Raw genomic sequence first — 20,984 nt, 5'->3', positions numbered from 1 at the left:
AGGTGAGAGGCAGGCGAACCTCCAGAGTGAGCACCATCGTCTGGGACTTGCGACACTGAGGCAATCCATTTACAGCACCTGGTATTCCCAGGCGGTCTCCCATCCAAGTACTAACCAGGCCTGACCCTGCTTAGCTTCCGAGATCAGATGAGATCGGGCATGTTCAGGGTGGTGTGGCCGTAAGCCCATCTGGACAGGATCTTTTCCTCCGTCACAAAGATCCGCTGCTGCCTGGAGTCCAAGAAGGCCCCGAGGTGCAGGATCCTCTGAGACGGGGTGAGAGTGGACCACTGCCAGTTTATCAACCAGCCGCGACGTTGCAGTACTGCAATCGTCAGATCCAAAAAGCAGCTCTGGAGACCCCGCTATCAACAGGAGGTCGTCAAGATAAGGCAACAGTCGGACTCCCTGCGTCCGCAGAAGAGACGCCATTACCTTGGTGAATACCCGTGGAGCAGTCACCAGGCCAAAAGGCAGCGCCCCGAACTGGAAATGTTCGTTGCAGATTGCAAATCTGAGGAACTGCTGATGGCGCAAAAGAATAGGGACATGCAGGTAAGCGTCCTGGATGTCCAATGACACCATGTAGTCCCCAGGTTCCAGTGCCAGAATAATGGACCGCAGGGTCTCCATCCGAAACAGAGGCACCCTCAAGGACTTGTTGAGGGCCTTGAGGTTGAGAATCAGACGGTACGACCCATTGGGTTTCTGCACCAAACATAGATTGGAATAAAAAGCCTGGCCCCTCTGGGAAATTGGAACATGCACTATAACTCCGGCCTGGAGCATAGTGTGCAAAACCTTCCGCAGTTCTGAGGCTTTGCTCCGGTCTAGCGGAAGGCCTGTGGTAAAGAACCGGGATGGAGGCCTATGCCGAAAAGAGAGGGCATACCTGTGAGAGACCACCTCCTGAACCCAAGTGTCTGTCGTAGTCCTCGACCAGCACTGGGCGAACTGAAGCAGGCGGCCCCCCACTTTGGGATCCCCCAAAAGGAGGCCCGGACCGTCAGGCCGCAGGTTTGTCATCTGACCTAGGAGCCGGACGTCTGGTTTTCCAGACCTGTTTCTTGGGCTTGGACAATTTCTTGCTCCAAGCCTGCCGTGGAAAGGACTGTGCTTTAGGCCTACCTTGGGCCCTGTGAGGCCGAAAGGACGACCCACCAACACTAGAAGGAATCGTAGCAAACGGAAGACATGCAGATTTTGCTGCTGCCAACGTAGCTATTATTTTGTCCAGATCTGGACCAAATAGTACCCCTCTCCATTGAAAGGCAGACCTTCTAATCCCTTTTTGAAATCCGTGTCCGCTTTCCAAGAACGCAACCATAAGGTGCGACGAGCATCCACGGCTGCAGAGGAGATCCTAGAGGTGAGCATACAAATGTCTAAGGCCGCTTCATTAATGTGAGTGGCCGAGACTCGGAGATTGCCCACCAACCTGGTCTGTTTAGCCGAACAGTCAGAGTCCAAAGACGCCTCCAAATTATCCGCCCAGCACTCCATAGCTCTGGCTGCCCAACACACGCCCATAGCCGGTCTGGATGCTCCCCCTGCAAGGGAATAAACGGATTTGAGGCAGATCTGCACCTTGCGGTCAGTGACATCCTTCAAGGATGACATCGAAGGCATAGGCAACGTGGCACTTTTGACTAGGCGTGTGACACGTGAATCCACTTGTGGAGGGGATTCCCTCTTAGAAAAATAATTGTCCACAAACGGATAAACCACGGCTAAGCGCCTCTGGGGCTGAAACCGTTTACCTGGATTTTTCCATGCCTCCTCTAAATGATCCACTAATTGATCAGAAAGAGGGAACACCGTAGCCTCACCCTTAATATCCTTAAAAAAGGCATATTTGAAATTGGCCACCGAAGGATCAATATCCTCAATAACTAAAGCCATGCGGACCGCACGAATAAGACGAGGGATATACACCCTGGACTTCGCGTCCGGCTCTTTGGTACGGAAAGGTTCTTGGTCAGATAGATCCAGAATCTCCCCATCATCCGACGTCTCATTATCATCTCCATAAGCAGCAGATAAAGACGCCACCGGCCTATTATGAGGCCGCAACACAGACTCCCCCTGTAAAACATTGGACAAATGCTGAACCGATGTAGTTAGAGTAATAACCCACGCAGGCTCCGGAGAAAACTGGGATGGGACAGGGAGGCTGTGGGGTACCATCAATTGTCTCGGGAACTCCCGCATGGGTGACGACACCACTGACCGCTGGGACAAACCCATCTGGGTAAACGCAGGTGGCGGAGCTAGCTGGCCCACAAGGGTTGTAAGCGCCTTAGCGAAACAAGCCGAGGGAGGTTCCTGTACCGGGACCGTGACCATAATCGGCCATGACAGTACCAGGCACTGGCGACATAGCCCCTCCGCGTTACCCTCCCCCTCCGCTATTGGTACCTTACATTTAGTACACATGAGCTGGAGAGGAAAGTCAGTCTCAGACATGATGGTATGTGACACTCACACCTATACGTATTGGTATAGTGTGAATAACGCCCTGCACACTGCGCACCGCAAGGGCTTTGAGCAGAGCAAGATCAGGGACAGTAATAAGGCTGACAGTAGAAAGTGAAAGTACAGACAGCAGGGCTAGCAGTTCAGTCACATACAATGCAGAAGAAACAAATCTCTGCACTATTAGCGCTGATTCTCAACTACTCAGACCCTCAGGCTGGTAGGACTCAGCGCTGCATACACTGACCTGTGACAAACGGAGGAGAGGTATGCTGGGGGACCCAGACCGCAATGCCACCGCTCACAGGCTTCCAGCAGCGATCACCATGCTTCAAAGATGGCCACCGAGGAGCAGAGGATGAAGGAGGCCGGCCTGGGGGAGGAGCGCTGACACACTATGGCCAATCAGAAAGAGCAGAGAGGCTGTGCGCAGCAGGGGAGGCGCCGGCTGTGAGACAGGGAAAGCGCGCTCCCCTGGCCTGCATTTAACCCCTGGGGCGGCGCAGCGCATGCCGCTCAGCAGCGGCCCGCTGTTCCAGGGGGTAGAGGAAGCGCAGGTTGGTCGCCTGGCTCCACGCTGCAGCCAGTCCCCAGGGAGCCCCCTGCCTGGGGACAGGACCATGTGACCAGCGGGGACCCACCGCGGGACCCCGCTGCTTACCTGCTATCCCCTTGGATCCGGCGACGGTCCAAAACATCTGGGGTCACCACTAGCCGTGACCCCAGATGTCTACCAGCATCCCCGTCACAGTACCGGAGTTCTGGTACCGGCGGGGAGTAGGGGAGACGACATGGACGTCAGTACTGACTGTCCATGCTGTACTCCCAGATGTGCAGCCAGCGCTGCCTTTAAAAGAAACTTCAGGGGCTCTTTATAGCCCCCCTCTAACAGGTGCCTCCGACTCCGGCCAGGCACCGACGAAACTGAGATGCCTTGGCCCGGGGGAGGTGTATAGGAGAGGGATCCAGATGCATCCTGGGAGGCTGAAAACTTTAACTCTGTGGTGCCTGAGGACTGACGTCATCACCTATACCCCAAGGTATCCTGTGGATACCCTATGGACCCTGAAGTAGAAATATATATACGCTAGTAAGGCCGTACCCTCACCGTATATACGCTAGTAAGGATGTACCCTCACCGTGTATACGCTAGTAAGGACGTACCCTCACCGTGTATACGCTAGAAAGGACGTACCCTCACCGTGTATACGCTAGTAAGGACGTACCCTCACCGTGTATACGCTAGTAAGGAATACACTCACCGTGTATATACGCTAGTAAGGCCGTACCCTCACCGTATATATACGCTAGAAAGGATGTACCCTCACCGTATATACGCTAGTAAGGCCGTACCCTCACCGTATATACGCTAGTAAGGACGTACCCTCACCGTATATACGCTAGTAAGGACGTACCCTCACCGTATATACGCTAGTAAGGACGTACCCTCACCGTATATACGCTAGTAAGGACGTATCCTCACCGTATATACGCTAGAAAGGACGTACCCTCACCATATATAAGCTAGTAAGAAAGTATCCTCACCGTATATATACGCTAGTAAGGACGTACCCTCACCGTATATACGCTAGTAAGGACGTACCCTCACCATATATACGCTAGTAAGAAAGTATCCTCACCGTAAATATACGCTAGTAAGGACGTACCCTCACCGTATATACGCTAGTAAGAAAGTATCCTCACCGTATATATACGCTAGTAAGGACGTATCCTCACCGTATATATACGCTAGTAAGAACGTATCCTCACCGTATATACGCTAGTAAGAACGTACCCTCACCATATATACGCTAGTAAGAAAGTATCCTCACCGTATATATACGCTAGTAAGAACGTATCCTCACCGTATATACGCTAGTAAGAACGTACCCTCACCATATATACGCTAGTAAGAAAGTATCCTCACCGTATATATACGCTAGTAAGGACGTACCCTCACCATATATACGCTAGTAAGAAAGTATCCTCACCGTATATACGCTAGTAAGAACGTACCCTCACCATATATACGCTAGTAAGAAAGTATCCTCACCGTATATATACGCTAGTAAGGACGTACCCTCACCATATATACGCTAGTAAGGACGTACCCTCACCATATATACGCTAGTAAGAAAGTATCCTCACCTTATATACGCTAGTAAGAACGTACCCTCACCGTATATACGCTAGTAAGAACGTATCCTCACCGTATATACGCTAGTAAGAACGTACCCTCACCGTATATACGCTAGTAAGAACGTACCCTCACCGTATATACGCAAGTAAGAAAGTATCCTCACCGTATATACGCTAGTAAGAACGTACCCTCACCATAAATACGCTAGTAAGAAAGTATCCTCACCGTATATACGCTAGTAAGAACGTACCCTCACCGTATATACGCTAGTAAGAACGTACCCTCACCGTGTATATATACGCTAGTAAGGACGTACCCTCACCGTATATACGCTAGAAAGGACGTACCCTCACCGTATATACGCTAGTAAGGACGTACCCTCACCGTATATACGCTAGAAAGGACGTACCCTCACCGTATATATATACGCTAGTAAGGACGTACCCTCACCGTATATACGCTAGTAAGGACGTACCCTCACCGTATATACGCTAGTAAGGACGTACCCTCACCATATATACGCTAGAAAGGACGTACCCTCACCGTGTATATATACGCTAGTAAGGACGTACCCTCACCGTATATACGCTAGAAAGGACGTACCCTCACCGTGTATATATACGCTAGTAAGGACGTACCCTCACCGTATATACGCTAGAAAGGACGTACCCTCACCGTGAATATATACGCTAGTAAGGACGTACCCTCACCGTATATACGCTAGAAAGGACGTACCCTCACCTAATATACGCTAGTAAGTACTTGTCCTCACCGTATATACGCTAGTAAGGAAGTACCCTCACCGTATATACGCTAGTAAGGACGTAACCTCACCGTATATACGCTAGTAAGGACATACCCTCACCGTATATACGCTAGTAAGGACGTAACCTCACCGTATATACGCTAGTAAGGACGTCCCCTCACCGTATATACGCTAGTAAGGACGTCCCCTCACCGTATATACGCTAGTAAGGACGTACAATCACCGTTTATACGCTAGTAAGGACGTATCCTCACCGTATATACGCTAGTAAGGATGCACCCTCACCGTATATACGCTAGTAAGGACGTAACCTCACCGTATATACGCTAGTAAGGACGTAACCTCACCGTATATACGCTAGTAAGCACGTACCCTCACCGTATATACGCTAGAAAGGCCGTACCCTCACCGTATATACGCTAGTAAGGACGTACCCTCACCGTATATACGCTAGTAAGAAAGTATCCTCACCGTATATACGCTAGTAAGGACGTAACCTCACAGTATATACGCTAATAAGGACGTACCCTCACCGTATATACGCTAGTAAGGACGTCCCCTCACCGTATATAAGCTAGTAAGGATGTCCCCTCACCGTATATACGCTAGTAAAGACGTACCCTCACCGTATATACGCTAGTAAGGACGTACCCTCACCGTATATATATACGCTAGTAAGGACGTACCCTCACCGTATATACGCTAGTAAGGACGTACCCTCACCGTATATACGCTAGTAAGGACGTACCCTCACCGTATATATATACGCTAGTAAGGACGTACCCTCACCGTATATACGCTAGTAAGGATGCACCCTCACCGTATATACGCTAGTAAGGACGTACCCTCACCGTATATATATACGCTAGTAAGGATGTACCCTCACCGTATATACGCTAGTAAGGACGTACCCTCACCGTATATACGCTAGTAAGGACGTACCCTCACCGTATATACGCTAGTAAGGACGTACCCTCACCGTATATACGCTAGTAAGGATGTACCCTCACCGTATATACGCTAGTAAGGACGTACCCTCACCGTATATACGCTAGTAAGGACGTACCCTCACCGTATATACGCCAGTAAGAACGTACCCTCACCGTATATACGCTAGTAAGGACGTACCCTCACCTATATATGCTAGTAAGAACGTATCCTCACCGTATATATACGCTAGTAAGAACGTACCCTCACCGTATATACGCTAGAAAGGACGTACCCTCACCGTGTATATATACGCTAGTAAGGACGTACCCTCACCGTATATACGCTAGTAAGGACGTACCCTCACCGTATATACGCTAGTAAAGGACGTCCCCTCACCGTATATATGAGGTAGTAAGGACGTCCCCTCACCGTATATACGCTAGTAAAGACGTACCCTCACCGTATATACGCTAGTAAGGACATACCCTCACCGTATATACGCTAGTAAGAACGCACCCTCACCGTATATACGCTAGTAAGGACGTACCCTCACCGTATATACGCTAGTAAGGACGTATCCTCACCGTATATACGCTAGAAAGGCCGTACCCTCACCGTATATACGCTAGTAAGAACGTATCCTCACCGTGTATACGCTAGTAAGAACGTACCCTCACCGTATATACGCTAGAAAGGCCGTACCCTCACCGTATATACGATAGAAAGGACGTACCCTCACCGTATATATATACGCTAGTAAGGACGTACCCTCACCGTATATACGCTAGTAAGGACGTACCCTCACCGTATATACGCTAGTAAGGACGTACCCTCACCGTATATACGCTAGTAAGGACGTACCCTCACCGTATATACGCTAGTAAGGACGAACCCTCACCGTATATACGCTAGTAAGGACGTACCCTCACCGTATATACGCTAGTAAGGACGTACCCTCACCGTATATACGCTAGTAAGGATGTACCCTCACCGTATATACGCTAGTAAGGACGTACCCTCACCGTATATATACGCTAGTAAGGCTATACCCTCACCATATATACGCTAGTGACGTACCCTCACCGTATATACGTTAGTAAGGCCGTACCCTCACCGTATATACGCTAGTAAGGACGTACCCTCACCGTATATAGGCTAGTAAGAACGTACCCTCACCGTATATACGCTAGTAAGGACGTACCCTCACCGTATATACGCTAGGAAGGACGTACCCTCACCGTATATACGCTAGTAAGAACGTACCCTCACCGTATATACGCTAGTAAGGACGTACTCTCACCGTATATACGCTAGTAAGGACGTACCCTCACCATATATACGCTTGTAAGGACGTATCCTCGCCGTATATACGCTAGTAAGAACGTACCCTCGCCGTATATACGCTAGTAAGAACGTACCCTCACCGTATATACGCTAGTAAGGACATATCCTCACTATATATACGCTAGTAAGGACGTACCCTCACCATATATACGCTAGTAAGGACGTATCCTCACCGTATATACGCTAGTAAGGACGTATCCTCACCGTATATAAGCTAGTAAGAACGTACCCTCACCGTATACACTCTAGTAAGGACGTACCCTCACCGTATATATATACGCTAGTAAGGACGTACCCTCACCGTATATACGCTAGTAAGGACATATTCTCACTATATATAACTCTAACCCGCAACAGACTTGAGTTTATAAAACAATTTTGTTCTCTCTTCCTTGAATGAGCTATAGTGAAAGACGCCGTTCTATCCAATCCTTCATACCAAATAGGACCCCGGAAACGGTGATTTCTTTCCTGAAAACCACAGAATTCACTTAAATAAGTTGATTAGTATGAGCTGGGGAAGGAAACAGGTGCTCTGGGGGAATCCGTATGATTTACCACTATCTGCATGGCCGGCGTTTCAAATCCCGACAGCGGAAGCCCGGCAGGGGAGAAGATCCCGAACGTCCTAAGGCAAGTTTAAATTAACCTAATTCTACCCCCTAACCGTCCTTTAGGGGTGCCTAACCCTAACCTCCCCCCCAAGTGCATAAACCTAACCCCCCCTTCCCCACACCCTAACCCCAAATCTCCCGGGGGAGGGGGGGTGCCTAATTCCCCCCCCCTTCCCCTAGCCTAACCCTAAATCCCCGCCAGGAGCCCCTAACTTAACTCTCCCACCCCCCCGCGGCTGTCCGCGCCCGGCTTACCTTTGATCAGTAAGCCGGGTGTCGGGCTCCCGGCGTTAGTCTGACAGGCGTCGGGATTTCGATGCCTGTCATTAGACACTTGCCGGGATTAGACAGTCGGGAAGCCGGCGTTCGGGATTACGTACGTCGGCTTCCTGCCTCCCTGGTGTAGTACAGGTACAGAAGTACATAACTAACACTAGCTTAGTATATCTGTGTGGTCTACTCACCAATGTTATTACACTAAGGCAATGGCGGTAGATTGAGGAACAATCTCAGTGTAATTTGTAACTGGATTAAATTTATTCTGAAAACTACATCCAGAGATAAGGAGTATGTGCATTAATAATCAGGCAGTGCCGCAATTAACAGTCTGTGCGCAACCGACTTTTTCACTTCTGACCGAAATGTCCCGGCTATGCACTAAGTGACACTCGCAGCGCCACCGTAGCGATAAGCGCTGTCCCCGTCAGTTACATCCTTAGGGTCTTGGAGGCCTCCTCCTGGGAATCTGACATTACGCACGTGCACTGCGTCATATTCAGGACCCGAACAGGGGCTACAGCCGAGGGAAATAAGATCCCTCTCCTCCAAATACGCCTCTCTCTCATGCTGGGGTCCAGATGCTCAATTCAAGTTGACAGAGGTACTAATTCAGTCACCTGTGGTCAAGTATGGATATTCTTTAAACCTGAGTGTAAAGGCGGCGTTTGGAAATCCTGTGTGCGCTTCTGCCTGTACCTACACAACATGGGTGGTGCTGGATGACTGGGACCGATGATCCCTACGGTGACTGCCTCTGTATTATTACACTACAGGTAAATGACCCTAAGACTCAGGGACGGATTCACAGGAAGACGTTATTGTAGCTGCAACTGCGTCTTTTTGTGCAGCGCAACTGAGAATTTATGCTAATGCCGCAGCCGAGGCGCTTCCAACCAAGACCCCACCGGCCGCGTCTCTAATTCGCTGCTGTGTGTACAAAGTCGCATCATCGGCATTAGCGCAGCTCTGTAGTTGCTCAGAATGTCAGTCGGAACATGGCCGCCAGTTGCATTGCACCAGCGTCTTTGATCGCAATCGCTTGCCGCAACCTGCCCTTGTTTGAAAAGACACCCTGGTTACCCCCTAGGAACACCCATCAAACTGGGCTCTCTCTGCGTCCAATGACCATCGGGACTCATTCACAGTACAAAAACCACTGGACAACTACGCGAACATCAGCAATGCGTCTACGGCTGAATCACGCCCACAGATACAATCACCCCAACACTTTAATACACCGTACTAATACACCGCGCCAATACACCGCGCCAATACACCGCGCCAATACACCGCGCCAATACACCGCGCCAATACACAGCGCCAATACACAGCGCCAATACACAGCGCCAATACACAGCGCCAATACACCGTACTAATACACCGCGCCAATACACCGTACTAATACACCGCGCCAATACACCGTACTAATACACAGCGCCAATACACCGTACTAATACACCGCGCCAATACACCGTATTAATACACCGCGCCAATACACCGTATTAATACACCGCGCCAATACACCGTACTAATACACCGCGCCAATACACCGTACTAATACACAGCGCCAATGCACCGTACTAATACACCGCGCCAATGCACCGTACTAATACACCGCGCCAATGCACCGTACTAATACACCGCAGCAATGCACTGTACTAATAAACTGCAGCAATGCACCGTACTAATACACAGCGCCAATACACCATACTAATAAACTGCAGCAATGCACCGTACTAATACACCGCGCCAATACACCGTACTAATACACCGCAGCAATGCACTGTACTAATAAACTGCAGCAATGCACCGTACTAATACACAGCGCCAATACACCGTACTAATACACAGCGCCAATACACCGTACTAATACACAGCGCCAATACACCGTACTAATACACCGCAGCAATGCACATGCCAAACACCATTATAAATCTCCAGTCAAACACTTTGGAAAACGACAGGTTTTAATCAATACAAAAACAATGAAGAATAACTTGGCGTCGTACAAATGAGCATCTACTATGTGACTACTATACGCTCTCCTGGCTCCCCGCAGCCGTCATCTCCGTTACTGACCCCGTTTCCTGCAGTTTGTTATACAGGTCAAAAAGCTGAAATATCAGTCTGGCTCTCAAAACACAGCGCAAGTCTGTAATACGGTCATTCCCTCTGCCTGCTCAGGTGAGGAAACACCTTCTGCCTAACGTGACAGGAGCACAGCCCATTAGTGGTTCTATTTAGTATAAGAACACTCATCTGTAATATTACCCAGCTCAGTAACACACAGACTTACAGAAGTGTCCTCCTACATCTTTGCTGCGTACACGGCAGATCATGCCACGCATGGTGAGAGTCGTGCGCCCGCGAGGAGATACCCACACTGCATTCGCACCAGCAACTCCATAGGATTACATGGTGCAATCACAGTGCGCGCCATAGCGTACACTGCTGCGGGTAATCACTTGGCGTCATGCTGCGCACGTTTGTAACACAATCAGCAAGGATATGAGATGACACATCTATAGCTAGCACAGGTAACACAACTACTGTAGCAGCAGGCAGGGGGGACAGAGTAGGTCCCCTGTTATACTGTAGCCCCATTAGTATATGTACATAGGTCCCATACACAATGTTACTGTACCAATGTCACATAGTGATTTACTTACTGACCCCATAACGTCACTGGGGGCAGCTGAATATCGCTACATCATGGCTGACACAGGAGCACCCACCAGATGGGGGGGAACGCTGGGGCCCAGCGCAGTAATACGCTGTAGTAACGGGTCACTGTGTATAAGGGGCTGGGTCTGCCTAACAGCGCTATGTGCTACTATAGATGGGTCACTGTGTATAAGGGGCTGGGTCTGCCTTACAGCGCTATGTGCTACTATAGATGGGTCACTGTGTATAAGGGGCTGGGTCTGCCTTACAGCGCTATGTGCTACTATAGATGGGTCACTGTGTATAAGGGGCTGGGTCTGCCTAACAGCGCTATGTGCTACTATAGATGGGTCACTGTGTATAAGGGGCTGGGTCTGCCTTACAGCGCTATGTGCTACTATAGATGGGTCACTGTGAATAAGGGGCTGGGTCTGCCTTACAGCGCTATGCGCTACTATAGATGGGTCACTGTGTATAAGGGGCTGGGTCTGCCTTACAGCGCTATGCGCTACTATAGATGGGTCACTGTGTATAAGGGGCTGGGTCTGCCTAACAGCGCTATGTGCTACTATAGATGGGTCACTGTGTATAAGGGGCTGGGTCTAACTTACAGCGCTATGTGCTACTATAGATGGGTCACTGTGTATAAGGGGCTGGGTCTGCCTAACAGCGCTATGCGCTACTATAGATGGGTCACTGTGTATAAGGGGCTGGGTCTACCTTACAGCGCTATGTGCTACTATAGATGGGTCACTGTGTATAAGGGGCTGGGTCTGCCTTACAGCGCTATGCGCTACTATAGATGGGTCACTGTGTATAAGGGGCTGGGTCTGCCTTACAGCGTTATGCGCTACTATAGATGGGTCACTGTGTATAAGGGGCTGGGTCTGCCTTACAGCGCTATGCGCTACTATAGATGGGTCACTGTGTATAAGGGGCTGGGTCTGCCTTACAGCGCTATGCGCTACTATAGATGGGTCACTGTGTATAAGGGGCTGGGTCTACCTTACAGCGCTATGCGCTACTATAGATGGGTCACTGTGTATAAGGGGCTGGGTCTGCCTTACAGCGCTATGCGCTACTATAGATGGGTCACTGTGTATAAGGGGCTGGGTCTACCTTAAAGCGCTATGCGCTACTATAGATGGGTCACTGTGAATAAGGGGCTGGGTCTGCCTTACAGCGCTATGCGCTACTATAGATGGGTCACTGTGTATAAGGGGCTGGGTCTGCCTAACAGCGCTATGCGCTACTATAGATGGGTCACTGAGTTTAAGGGGCTGGGTCTGCCTTACAGCGCTATGCGCTACTATAGATGGGTCACTGTGTATAAGGGGCTGGGTCTGCCTAACAGCGCTATGCGCTACTATAGATGGGTCACTGTGTATAAGGGGCTGGGTCTGCCTTACAGCGCTATGCGCTACTATAGATGGGTCACTGTGTATAAGGGGCTGGGTCTGCCTTACAGCGCTATGCGCTACTATAGATGGGTCACTGTGTATAAGGGGCTGGGTCTGCCTTACAGCGCTATGCGCTACTATAGATGGGTCACTGTGTATAAGGGGCTGGGTCTGCCTTACAGCGCTATGTGCTACTATAGATGGGTCACTGTGTATAAGGGGCTGGGTCTGCCTTACAGCGCTATGTGCTACTATAGATGGGTCACTGTGTATAAGGGGCTGGGTCTGCCTTACAGCGCTATGCGCTACTATAGATGGGTCAGTGTATAAGGGGCTGGGTCTACCTTACAGCGCTATGCGCTACTATAGATGGGTCACTGAGTATAAGGGGCTGGGTCTGCCTTACAGCGCTATGCGCTACTATAGATGGGTCACTGTGTATAAGGGGCTGGGTCTGCCTTACAGCGCTATGCGCTACTATAGATGGGTCACTGTGTATAAGGGGCTGGGTCTGCCTTACAGCGCTATGCGCTACTATAGATGGGTCACTGTGTATAAGGGGCTGGGTCTGCCTTAAAGCGCTATGCGCTACTATAAATGGGTCACTGTGTACAAGGGGCTGGGTCTGCCTTACAGCGCTATGCGCTACTATAGATGGGTCACTGTGTACAAGGGGCTGGGTCTGCCTTACAGCGCTATGTGCTACTATAGATGGGTCACTGTGTATAAGGGGCTGGGTCTGCCTTAAAGCGCTATGCGCTACTATAGATGGGTCACTGTGTACAAGGGGCTGGGTCTGCCTTACAGCGCTATGTGCTACTATAGATGGGTCACTGTGTATAAGGGGCTGGGTCTGCCTTACAGCGCTATGCGCTACTATAGATGGGTCACTGTGTATAAGGGGCTGGGTCTGCCTTACAGCGCTATGCGCTACTATAGATGGGTCACTGTGTATAAGGGGCTGGGTCTGCCTTACAGCGCTATGCGCTACTATAGATGGGCCACTGTGTATAAGGGGCTGGGTCTGCCTTACAGCGCTATGCGCTACTATAGATGGGTCACTGTGTATAAGGGGCTGGGTCTGCCTTACAGCGCTATGCGCTACTATAGATGGGTCACTGTGTATAAGGGGCTGGGTCTGCCTTAAAGCGCTATGCGCTACTATAAATGGGTCACTGTGTACAAGGGGCTGGGTCTGCCTTACAGCGCTATGCGCTACTATAGATGGGTCACTGTGTACAAGGGGCTGGGTCTGCCTTACAGCGCTATGTGCTACTATAGATGGGTCACTGTGTATAAGGGGCTGGGTCTGCCTTAAAGCGCTATGCGCTACTATAGATGGGTCACTGTGTACAAGGGGCTGGGTCTGCCTTACAGCGCTATGCGCTACTATAGATGGGTCACTGTGTATAAGGGGCTGGGTCTGCCTTACAGCGCTATGCGCTACTATAGATGGGTCACTGTGTATAAGGGGCTGGGTCTGCCTTACAGCGCTATGCGCTACTATAGATGGGTCACTGTGTATAAGGGGCTGGGTCTGCCTTACAGCGCTATGCGCTACTATAGATGGGTCGTACGTAAGTAGCCATAAGGCCGGCCATGACAGTGAAGAGCACGTTGGACGCAGTAGTAGTAGGATTATGTACAGCATGGTGGAGCGTCATACACAAAGCTGGCATGGTGACAATGGACATCGCATTACCGTTGTGCACGCGGCACTGTCCGCACTGTGACGCTGGATAATACCCGTCTGCACCGACACCTACAAATCGCACGCAGTGCTCCCAGGAATAATCCGTTAGGGCGGATACAGAGTCGCTCGCTGTGACATTTAGCGTATTTGCGCATCTCCAGGCGATTCCGAGACCGACGCATCTTGTCCGCTTCTCTCCAAACACGATATATACGTCCCCTGCGTACGCACTGCAGAGATCCATGCAGCCAGGGGTGCGCCCTATTCCACGGTCGGTGTATGCGGCAGGGACGCCAGCGCCAGACGCATCTCTTCCACACTGCATGGGGTTAGGCGTAATCAGCGATACTGCGACTGGCGGCGACACGCGTATAATCGCAACTCATTAGCGTCACAGCCGCTGCGGCACACAGACCTGCCCACCACTCACATCCGGCCCCTGAGGGCTCAGGCTGCGGCCACAGTGATAGAGAGGGCTGGCTGGGACCTGTAGTCCCTCATCAACCACTACGGGGAACTATAGGGTATTACACAGGACAGCGGCCCCGGGGAAGGGGAGAGGAGGCACCTGATCCGTGCAGGAAGATGACCGAACCCGTGTGACCGCCGGCCGGAGCCACCACACAGCGGGACAGGGAACAGCCGGGCGCCGCCATCACCCACACACGTCACTGACACACGTGACAAGGAGCGAGGGGGGAGGGACTGCCTGACAGGCGGCGTAATCATGAGATCCCGCCCATTGTCATTATCATCCGCCCCGCCCACATTATCATCAGCCCCGCCCACATTATCATCAGCCCCTCCCATTGTAGCCTTTATCTTCAGCCCCGCCCATCATCAATATCATCCGCCCCGCCCATCATTATCATTATCACCATACTTTCCTCATCCGCTTATAACAAGCGGAATTATCTGCTTTTTGGCTTGGATTTTTATGTGTGTAGTGCTGAGACACCCTTAGAGGTAAGTATGTGTGTGTAGTGCTGAGATACCCTTAGAGGTAAGTATGTGTGTGTAGTGCTGAGACACCCTTAGAGGTAAGTATGTGTGTGTAGTGCTGAGACACCCTTAGAGGTAAGTATGTGTGTGTAGTGCTGAGACACCCTTAGAGGTAAGTATGTGTGTGTGTAGTGCTGAGACACCCTTAGAGGTAAGTATGTGTGTGTGTAGTGCTGAGACACCCTTAGAGGTAAGTATGTATGTGTAGTGCTGAGACACCCTTAGAGGTAAGTATGTGTGTGTAGTGCTGAGACACCCTTAGAGGTAAGTATGTGTGTGTAGTGCTGAGACACCCTTAGAGGTAAGTATGTGTGTGTAGTGCTGAGACACCCTTAGAGGTAAGTATGTGTGTGTAGTGCTGAGACACCCTTAGAGGTAAGTATGTGTGTGTAGTGCTGAGACACCCTTAGAGGTAAGTATGTGTGTGTAGTGCTGAGACACCCTTAGAGGTAAGTATGTGTGTGTAGTGCTGAGACACCCTTAGAGGTAAGTATGTGTGTGTGTAGTGCTGAGACACCCTTAGAGGTAAGTATGTGTGTGTAGTGCTGAGACACCCTTAGAGGTAAGTATGTATGTGTAGTGCTGAGACACCCTTAGAGGTAAGTATGTGTGTGTAGTGCTGAGACACCCTTAGAGGTAAGTATGTGTGTGTAGTGCTGAGACACCCTTAGAGGTAAGTATGTGTGTGTAGTGCTGAGACACCCTTAGAGGTAAGTATGTGTGTGTGTAGTGCTGAGACACCCTTAGAGGTAAGTATGTGTGTGTGTAGTGCTGAGACACCCTTAGAGGTAAGTATGTGTGTGTAGTGCTGAGACACCCTTAGAGGTAAGTATGTATGTGTAGTGCTGAGACACCCTTAGAGGTAAGTATGTGTGTGTAGTGCTGAGACACCCTTAGAGGTAAGTATGTGTGTGTAGTGCTGAGACACCCTTAGAGGTAAGTATGTGTGTGTGTAGTGCTGAGACACCCTTAGAGGTAAGTATGTGTGTGTGTAGTGCTGAGACACCCTTAGAGGTAAGTATGTGTGTGTAGTGCTGAGACACCCTTAGAGGTAAGTATGTGTGTGTAGTGCTGAGACACCCTTAGAGGTAAGTATGTGTGTGTGTAGTGCTGAGACACCCTTATTGGTAAGTATGTGTGTGTGTAGTGCTGAGACACCCTTAGAGGTAAGTATGTGTGTGTGTAGTGCTGAGACACCCTTAGAGGTAAGTATGTGTGTGTAGTGCTGATACACCCTTAGAGGTAAGTATGTGTGTGTAGTGCTGAGATACCCTTAGAGGTAAGTATGTGTGTGTAGTGCTGAGACACCCTTAGAGGTAAGTATGTGTGTGTGTAGTGCTGAGACACCCTTAGAGGTAAGTATGTGTGTGTAGTGCTGAGACACCCTTAGAGGTAAGTATGTGTGTGTAGTGCTGAGACACCCTTAGAGGTAAGTATGTGTGTGTGTAGTGCTGAGACACCCTTAGAGGTAAGTATGTGTGTGTAGTGCTGAGACACCCTTAGAGGTAAGTATGTGTGTGTAGTGCTGAGACACCCTTAGAGGTAAGTATGTGTGTGTGTAGTGCTGAGACACCCTTAGAGGTAAGTATGTGTGTGTAGTGCTGAGACACCCTTAGAGGTAAGTATGTGTGTGTAGTGCTGAGACACCCTTAGAGGTAAGTATGTGTGTGTAGTGCTGAGACACCCTTAGAGGTAAGTATGTGTGTGTAGTGCTGAGACACCCTTAGAGGTAAGTATGTGTGTGTAGTGCTGAGACACCCTTAGAGGTAAGTATGTGTGTGTAGTGCTGAGACACCCTTAGAGGTAAGTATGTGTGTGTAGTGCTGATACACCCTTAGAGGTAAGTATGTGTGTGTAGTGCTGAGATACCCTTAGAGGTAAGTATGTGTGTGTAGTGCTGAGACACCCTTAGAGGTAAGTATGTGTGTGTGTAGTGCTGAGACACCCTTAGAGGTAAGTATGTGTGTGTGTAGTGCTGAGACACCCTTAGAGGTAAGTATGTGTGTGTAGTGCTGAGACACCCTTAGAGGTAAGTATGTGTGTGTAGTGCTGAGACACCCTTAGAGGTAAGTATGTGTGTGTGTAGTGCTGAGACACCCTTAGAGGTAAGTATGTGTGTGTAGTGCTGAGACACCCTTAGAGGTAAGTATGTGTGTGTAGTGCTGAGACACCCTTAGAGGTAAGTATGTGTGTGTAGTGCTGAGACACCCTTAGAGGTAAGTATGTGTGTGTGTAGTGCTGAGACACCCTTAGAGGTAAGTATGTGTGTGTGTAGTGCTGAGACACCCTTAGAGGTAAGTATGTGTGTGTGTAGTGCTGAGACACCCTTAGAGGTAAGTATGTGTGTGTAGTGCTGAGACACCCTTAGAGGTAAGTATGTGTGTGTAGTGCTGAGACACCCTTAGAGGTAAGTATGTGTGTGTAGTGCTGAGACACCCTTAGAGGTAAGTATGTGTGTGTAGTGCTGAGACACCCTTAGAGGTAAGTATGTGTGTGTGTAGTGCTGAGACACCCTTAGAGGTAAGTATGTGTGTGTGTAGTGCTGAGACACCCTTAGAGGTAAGTATGTGTGTGTAGTGCTGAGACACCCTTAGAGGTAAGTATGTATGTGTAGTGCTGAGACACCCTTAGAGGTAAGTATGTGTGTGTAGTGCTGAGACACCCTTAGAGGTAAGTATGTGTGTGTAGTGCTGAGACACCCTTAGAGGTAAGTATGTGTGTGTAGTGCTGAGACACCCTTAGAGGTAAGTATGTGTGTGTAGTGCTGAGACACCCTTAGAGGTAAGTATGTGTGTGTAGTGCTGAGACACCCTTAGAGGTAAGTATGTGTGTGTAGTGCTGAGACACCCTTAGAGGTAAGTATGTGTGTGTAGTGCTGAGACACCCTTAGAGGTAAGTATGTGTGTGTGTAGTGCTGAGACACCCTTAGAGGTAAGTATGTGTGTGTAGTGCTGAGACACCCTTAGAGGTAAGTATGTATGTGTAGTGCTGAGACACCCTTAGAGGTAAGTATGTGTGTGTAGTGCTGAGACACCCTTAGAGGTAAGTATGTGTGTGTAGTGCTGAGACACCCTTAGAGGTAAGTATGTGTGTGTAGTGCTGAGACACCCTTAGAGGTAAGTATGTGTGTGTGTAGTGCTGAGACACCCTTAGAGGTAAGTATGTGTGTGTGTAGTGCTGAGACACCCTTAGAGGTAAGTATGTGTGTGTAGTGCTGAGACACCCTTAGAGGTAAGTATGTGTGTGTAGTGCTGAGACACCCTTAGAGGTAAGTATGTGTGTGTAGTGCTGAGACACCCTTAGAGGTAAGTATGTGTGTGTAGTGCTGAGACACCCTTAGAGGTAAGTATGTGTGTGTGTAGTGCTGAGACACCCTTAGAGGTAAGTATGTGTGTGTGTAGTGCTGAGACACCCTTAGAGGTAAGTATGTGTGTGTAGTGCTGAGACACCCTTAGAGGTAAGTATGTGTGTGTAGTGCTGAGACACCCTTAGAGGTAAGTATGTGTGTGTGTAGTGCTGAGACACCCTTAGTGGTAAGTATGTGTGTGTGTAGTGCTGAGACACCCTTAGAGGTAAGTATGTGTGTGTGTAGTGCTGAGACACCCTTAGAGGTAAGTATGTGTGTGTAGTGCTGATACACCCTTAGAGGTAAGTATGTGTGTGTAGTGCTGAGACACCCTTAGAGGTAAGTATGTGTGTGTAGTGCTGAGACACCCTTAGAGGTAAGTATGTGTGTGTGTAGTGCTGAGACACCCTTAGAGGTAAGTATGTGTGTGTAGTGCTGAGACACCCTTAGAGGTAAGTATGTGTGTGTAGTGCTGAGACACCCTTAGAGGTAAGTATGTGTGTGTGTAGTGCTGAGACACCCTTAGAGGTAAGTATGTGTGTGTAGTGCTGAGACACCCTTAGAGGTAAGTATGTGTGTGTAGTGCTGAGACACCCTTAGAGGTAAGTATGTGTGTGTGTAGTGCTGAGACACCCTTAGAGGTAAGTATGTGTGTGTAGTGCTGAGACACCCTTAGAGGTAAGTATGTGTGTGTAGTGCTGAGACACCCTTAGAGGTAAGTATGTGTGTGTAGTGCTGAGACACCCTTAGAGGTAAGTATGTGTGTGTAGTGCTGAGACACCCTTAGAGGTAAGTATGTGTGTGTAGTGCTGAGACACCCTTAGAGGTAAGTATGTGTGTGTAGTGCTGAGACACCCTTAGAGGTAAGTATGTGTGTGTAGTGCTGATACACCCTTAGAGGTAAGTATGTGTGTGTAGTGCTGAGATACCCTTAGAGGTAAGTATGTGTGTGTAGTGCTGAGACACCCTTAGAGGTAAGTATGTGTGTGTGTAGTGCTGAGACACCCTTAGAGGTAAGTATGTGTTGTGTAGTGCTGAGACACCCTTAGAGGTAAGTATGTGTGTGTAGTGCTGAGACACCCTTAGAGGTAAGTATGTGTGTGTAGTGCTGAGACACCCTTAGAGGTAAGTATGTGTGTGTGTAGTGCTGAGACACCCTTAGAGGTAAGTAGTGTGTGTGTAGTGCTGAGACACCCTTAGAGGTAAGTATGTGTGTGTAGTGCTGAGACACCCTAGAGGAAGTATGTGTAGTGCCTAGTGAGTGTAGTGCGACACCCTTAGAGGTAAGTATGTGTGTGTAGTGCTGAGACACCCTTAGAGGTAAGTATGTGTGTGTGTAGTGCTGAGACACCCTTAAGAGGTAGTGTGTGTGTAGTGCCTGAGACACCCTTAGAGGTAAGTATGTGTGTAGTGCTGAGACACCCTTAGAGGTAAGTATGTGTGTGTAGTGCTGAGACACCCTTAAGTAGAGTTTGTGCTGACCCTAGTTGTGTGTAGTGCTGAGACACCCTTAGAGGTAAGTATGTGTGTGTAGTGCTGAGACACCCTTAGAGGTAAGTATGTGTGTGTAGTGCTGAGACACCCTTAGAGGTAGTATGTGTGTGTAGTGCTGAGACACCCTTAGAGGTAAGTATGTGTGTGTAGTGCTGAGACACCCTTAGAGGTAAGTATGTGTGTGTGAGTGCTGAGACACCCTTAGAGGTAAGTATGTGTGTGTGTAGTGCTGAGACACCCTTAGAGGTAAGTAGTGTGTGTAGTGCTGAGACACCCTTAGAGGTAAGTATGTGTGTGTGTAGTGCTGAGACACCCTTAGAGGTAAGTATGTGTGTGTAGTGCTGAGACACCCTTAGAGGTAAGTATGTGTGTGTAGTGCTGAGACACCCTTAGAGGTAAGTATGTGTGTGTAGTGCTGAGACACCCTTAGAGGTAAGTATGTGTTGTGTGTAGTGCTGAGACACCCTTAGAGGTAAGTATGTGTGTGTAGTGCTGAGACACCCTTAGAGGTAAGTATGTGTGTGTAGTGCTGAGACACCCTTAGAGGTAAGTATGTGTGTGTAGTGCTGAGACACCCTTAGAGGTAAGTATGTGTGTGTAGTGCTGAGACACCCTTAGAGGTAAGTATGTGTGTGTAGTGCTGAGACACCCTTAGAGGTAAGTATGTGTGTGTAGTGCTGAGACACCCTTAGAGGTAAGTATGTGTGTGTAGTGCTGATACACCCTTAGAGGTAAGTATGTGTTGTGTAGTGCTGAGATCACCCTTAGAGGTAAGTATGTGTGTGTAGTGCTGAGACACCCTTAGAGGTAAGTATGTGTGTGTGTAGTGCTGAGACA

General features: G+C 49.3%; 1 protein-coding gene and 1 non-coding gene across 2 annotated transcripts in view; both read right to left on the bottom strand.

Moving 5' to 3' along the window:
* Positions 1-15,002, bottom strand: part of LYPLAL1 (lysophospholipase like 1) — a 181,980-nt gene extending 166,978 nt beyond the window's left edge. Inside the window, exon 1 of the mRNA XM_088481227.1 lies at positions 14,874-15,002. Within this exon, the coding sequence (XP_088337353.1) occupies positions 14,874-14,961 (88 nt within the window). The 5' untranslated portion in view covers positions 14,962-15,002. The remainder of the gene's footprint in view (positions 1-14,873) is intronic.
* Positions 67-185, bottom strand: LOC148513922 (5S ribosomal RNA). The gene has a single exon (XR_015880138.1). It is a non-coding gene; the product is annotated as a 5S ribosomal RNA (ribosomal RNA).
* Positions 15,003-20,984: the final 5,982 nt, after the last annotated feature.

This window comes from Taudactylus pleione, unplaced genomic scaffold (genome assembly GCF_031769625.1).
Source record: "Taudactylus pleione unplaced genomic scaffold, aTauple2 ptg000267l, whole genome shotgun sequence".
Lineage (NCBI taxonomy): Eukaryota > Metazoa > Chordata > Amphibia > Anura > Myobatrachidae > Taudactylus > Taudactylus pleione.
This window is presented reverse-complemented; position numbering and strand designations above follow the sequence as displayed.